The 5256-nt window shown below is 35.4% G+C and overlaps 1 protein-coding gene across 1 annotated transcript; it reads right to left on the bottom strand.

The window, feature by feature from the left end:
* Positions 1 to 1925: 1925 nt before the first annotated feature.
* Positions 1926 to 4817, bottom strand: LOC133033281 (uncharacterized). Its single transcript, XM_061107987.1, has 8 exons — positions 4320 to 4817; positions 3592 to 3625; positions 3298 to 3480; positions 3091 to 3180; positions 2722 to 2787; positions 2489 to 2580; positions 2357 to 2404; positions 1926 to 2260 (listed from the first exon to the last, which is right to left on the bottom strand). Exons 1-8 carry the CDS (start codon positions 4667 to 4669, stop codon positions 2143 to 2145), a joined length of 981 nt encoding a protein of 326 aa, XP_060963970.1. The 5' UTR covers positions 4670 to 4817; the 3' UTR covers positions 1926 to 2142.
* Between the last annotated feature and the right edge of the window lie 439 nt (positions 4818 to 5256).

Here is a 5256-nt window from a genome sequence, read left to right on the forward strand (position 1 = left end):
ACGCTTTTCGGTCCCCTCGATCCCGAGGGCCAAGACTCCTCTGCGGGGCTTGCCCTGCGGACCTTTCCCTTTAGGGAAATCTGAGCGGACCCTTCGCGGATCCTGCACCTTTTTCTTTCGCCCGGGGGTAGAAGTAGGGTTTTTTGTTTGATTTTCCTCGAGCGGGGTGCCTTATAGGGCTAGGTTCCCTAGGTCTTTGCTGCTGGGAATTAGGCGAAGACGTCGCTGGCTCTCCGTCGAGCCCAGCGGCCATTGCCTTGGGATGCACGTGAATACCAGCTGCCTCCATGGCTTTCTGCATGGCTAGCATCACTTCCTGCATTTTTTGGTTTTGCGCTTTCTGAGCTTCGATCTCGGCTTCATGATCGATAGCTTTTTGTCTGAGAAGCACCAGCTCTGAGTAACTTCCTCCGTCGTAGGCATACTCGTCGAGGTTTTCCTCGTAGTTCTCGTCGGGGACTATTTCTTCTTCTTCTTCCTCGGACTCCTCTGCCGCTCTTGAGGCCACATCTTCCTCATTTGGCTCTTGAGCATCTTCCAGAGGACGAGGATGACGTGTACTTCTTGTCTCCACCATTCTTGTGAAGTCAAATGCTTGTTATGTAGCAGCTTTCCTCAGCTCTCAATGAAAGCACCAAAATGTTGACCGAGATTTTCGGCAACTATTAAAATATGATTATAGTAAAGAGCTGTAAGAAAGTGAGATGAGGATTTTTACGTGGTTGGGGCGTTAATGAGCCTTAGTCCACGAGTCTTTGTTATTAATGGATGTATTTAATACAGATTCCACACTTGAGAGAATGTTTTTCTCATAAATACAGAGAATGTTCTTGGTGAGTATTTTCTCTTCTTGCTCTTATGCAACCCAAGATTCTCGACCCCATTAAATGAGCTTTGAGGGGGTATTTATAGTGTTTTGGTGGGGTGATCCCTAGGATTGTTCTTACACACGTATCTGCAAATATCCATAAAGTTGGACATTTCCAATGAATATACCATGGGTGATGCATGGTCAAATCCCTAGGTGCTGTAGGGTTTTTATGAGGAATGTCCTTTTTGCCTTGTGATTGACGTGACTCTTCGCAGAGTAGCCGTCGCTAGACTTAAATGATCATTACTGTAGCGCTGCTGTTTGGGGGTTGTGCCGTCAGACTTTATTGCGTGTTACAGTCCCAACACGCTTCCTCCCATGCGGCATTAAATGCGACTTGATTGCTCAGGAGAGGCCTGGCACATCCCGGAGAGGCTTCATGCTATGCGAGCTTCCGGGAGCACCTTACACTCCGGGTGCCTCCTCCGGGACCTATGCCCAGGGTGCTTCCTTATGGCATACAAAGACTTATCAAATATTTACAAGTTATCTGATCCACGTGTCCCTTTTCGACTGGTCCACGTATATTGGGCGAATTCAGGGGCAACATATATTATATTAGAATTATTTTCGAGTACATATAATATTTATACATGTACTATAATTTGAAATAAAATTATTAATTCTACATAATTAAATTTATAAAATATATGTATATATTTTTTTAAGATGTAATTATTCTTATATAGAGGTATATTTTATTAATACGGGACTTAAAAAATGTATAACTAATTACAATATAGAGGTTATTCTTATTTATAACTGGCCCAAATTGGGACTTCATATTTTTATAACAAATTAGAGGTCATTCTTGAATAGAGTATTCTTAAATAGAGGTTCTATTGAAAATTTTTAATAAAATATAATATGAGAATATTTTTGATTAATGAATACAAAAAAAAAAAGTATTTTTCAACTTATCTCCAATTAAAAAGTATTATCACGCAAGTCTGTAGTATTTTGGTGTAAAAAAATGTGTGAACATATTCTAAAAAAAAAATTAAATAAATAATATAATAGGTTAAGAAAATATAATTTAAAAAAAAGAAGAAAATATATAAAATATTGAACTACTTTATAAAAGGAATAACAAAACTATATTAATACAACCAAAAGAAAATATAAATCTTAACGGCATTGCCAACTGTAAAATCAAAAGTATTTAGACATGTGGAACACATTTCTAAATTTAACGAGCATCAAAAACCAAAAACCCAAAAAATAAAAATGAAAAACGATATGGAATAGCAGTGAATGACAAGAGTGAAAAACTAATGAGACCTCACGAAAGCATGGGGAAACAGTCTTGGCAGAATTGTATATTTGGCTTTTATAATCAGTGCATACAATCCATAACAAGGTATGTGAATCAAAGCCAAGCAAAAATACCTGTTCAATGTACAAACAAATAATTGCTTTAGATTCCTTATTCCCACACACCACATAAATAAATAAAACAATTAATATGAGTTTTGAGGAGTTTACCACAAAGGAGCCCATGGTGTATCGAGCTCAAGAAAAGGATATGGCCACCTAAAAGACACCAAAAACTATATGATGACCAAATCATATAATTAATCAAAATGAGTCAAAAATATGTAAGGTTTTGGTTGGTACCATGAGAAGCCACAGGCGTGGATGATCCACTGGAAAATGACATACACACAACTCCAAAGGACAAAATAGGCCAGCCGAAACCAAGGAAATGGCTGAAGAGACCAAGAGATTAGATAGTTAGTATATACATAGACCATTAATTAAGGCTATGAGTTATGTTATTAATATTTCTCTAATTAATTGGCAAATCTAGCTAGGCATAAGAAAATAGATGGTATAATAATACTACTTACAAGGATATTCAGTATGGTGTCTACCAGAAGAAAAAATGCATTCAAAGTATGCATGCAACCCATCAACTGCCAAGTATAAAGATCAGTCAGTTATATACATATAAAATATATATACACATTATACATATATATTTGTAAGGATACCTAACTAAAAAGAAATACAGCATAAACAAGAAGCTTCCAAATTTATCATTTTTATATACATTAAAGGAAAAAAAAAACCACTCAAATTTAAAAAGTTATGTATGAAGGCTTATCTCAGGGCTGGCTCTCTTTATAAAGATTTAAATATATATATATATATATATATTTATATGTCTGATGTATCTATATGTATATAGTTCTTAAATTGTAGAGTGTAGGTCTCACCAAAGTTAGTCCAAGATGTGAATTCGATTCAAATGGAAGAATGATACACCAAAATACAATATCTGTGAGAATAACAGCACCTGCACAAGTCTGCATGTTGTATGTAATAATAAGGTAATGATAAGATCAAGCATCATTAGCTCAGGATTGTACTATGTATAAATATATAAATATAGAATATTATTGAGTCCCAACAAATCAACTTACCTGGAAAGCTATTTGCATTATATAGCCCCAAAACCCAGCTCTTTCATGAATCTCTTGTTGAGCCTTATTATTGTGCCTTTGCATCATTTCACCCTTTAATTCTTCTGCCTTTTCTTCTAAATCACTTTGGCCAGGATGCTTTGATAACAACCAACATCCATATGCAGATACAATGCTCCCTATCTACATTAAATCAACAATTTTTTTTTTTTTTTTGTATTGAACATTAAATCTTTTAGAGCACATATGATAAAGGGAGTAATATTATGAGTAAGTTTAAAGTGTTAAACATACCGCAAAATAGATGATAACTAATGTAAAAGTCCACCTGCAAATAAATTTTGTATTAGGCTATGCCATGAATTATAAACTCAAGAAATAAAATAATGATAATAATCATTATTGATATGTCTCAAATATATAAGGTTCTTTTCTCACCATAGTCTAATGTGTTGATATTATCTCGGCACCATCTAACTAGTTTTTTTTTTCTAAAAAAAAATAAATAAATAAATCTAACTTCTGTGTTATTTGCTCCATTTACTCTGTTTTTAATAAAAATAATAAAATGATAGACAGAGTTAACAAGAACTAATTTCAGCACATTTGTTTTCCTCATAAACTAAGTGGCTGTGACAGTTGACAAAACAATGACCATACAAACAATATATGAGTTTCACATAGAATAGAATTAAAATTCCTTAAAGAAGAGGAAAGAAGAATAAAATTGGAAACTTTCATAAATATGTCTTGTTCAAAAGTAAGAATTTCAAATGTAATGGAGTTAACCATTAATATATTTATAAGAATATGGACCATCTTATTTATTGGCAATTCTGATTTCACTCCTGTAATCACCGGAAGCGTATAATCATTAATTATACGTCAAAGCAAGCACAATTATGCCTCATGAGTACAGAGAGAGAGAGAGAGAGAGAGAGAGAGAGAGAGAGAGAGAGAGAGAGAGAGAGAGAGAGAGAGAGAGAGAGAGAGAGAGAGAGAGAGAGAGAGAGAGAAGTTACTCTGTATAGTAGACAAAAATGGTGGCATCCCACTCAACAACGTCCCAACCCAAGAATGCAGCCATAATAAGAAAAGAGAGAGAACGAGTGAGCAAGAGCCAACCAGGGTGCACTCCTTTCCAGCAGCTGGTCCATAACTGGGAACTCCCAACATGACCCCTAGGCAGTGCACCAGCCGTAAACACCACCTGACTACTGGGTTGAGCCACTAGGAGGCCGTCGTAAATAGTGCTGTCTTCGAGCCTGGAAGAGGAGCCTTCTCTTCTCCAAATTACCCATAAGGCACCGCAAAAGGAAGCAGCTACAATGCCAAAGCAAACGAAGTCATACCAATATACTTGCAGTCCCATATGTCAGTCAATTAACCGCTGTTGTCGTTGTTAATCGTGAACTCCACGTCTTCAGTGTAGTGATGTGGAGAAGAGAAGGACGACCCGAGTCTCTAAATTCAGAAATGAAGAAAGGGTTTCCAGAGATTTGGATCATTTTGGGAGAAAATGTATGTTGGACTAGCTTTGTTTGGTTTGGGAGCTACGAGTTTTGGTTGATGGTTTGATATGGACTAGTAGCTTTGACTGTCTGGTCAATTGCTCTTGTTGACCATTCTTTTTCTTCAATTATTTTTTTTTTGTTTTTGTGAAGTTTCTACAAAGTCGTTAAATAGCTTCATTGAAAAATTAATATTTAAATGAAATAACGATGGACACTCATTTTATTTGTATTTGTTACTGTCGAGTTTTGTTATGCTATGCATTAATTGTTTTGTTAATTAAGAATTGAATTTCATATAACTTAACATAATAATTTTATAAAAAAATATCCCTAACAAATCATAAAGTATAATTTCTAGATAGTGCTAAGCTAAGGACCTCAATGCGGAATAGAAATACTCTTTTATTAAGTTGGTATAATTTTCATAGTACATCAAAACTTGACT

Source organism: Cannabis sativa, unplaced genomic scaffold (genome assembly GCF_029168945.1).
Source record: "Cannabis sativa cultivar Pink pepper isolate KNU-18-1 unplaced genomic scaffold, ASM2916894v1 Contig3, whole genome shotgun sequence".
Classification (NCBI taxonomy): domain Eukaryota; kingdom Viridiplantae; phylum Streptophyta; class Magnoliopsida; order Rosales; family Cannabaceae; genus Cannabis; species Cannabis sativa.

Coding starts and splice junctions, on each gene's coding strand:
- LOC133033281 (XM_061107987.1), bottom strand. CDS start 4,669: ATGGGACTGCAAGTATATTGGTATGACTTCGTTTGCTTTGGCATTGTA. Junction 2,788..3,090: donor CACATCTTGGACTAACTTTG/GTGAGACCTACA, acceptor TATACTTGGCAG/TTGATGGGTTGCATGCATAC. Junction 2,581..2,721: donor ACACCATACTGAATATCCTT/GTAAGTAGTATT, acceptor TGGTCTCTTCAG/CCATTTCCTTGGTTTCGGCT.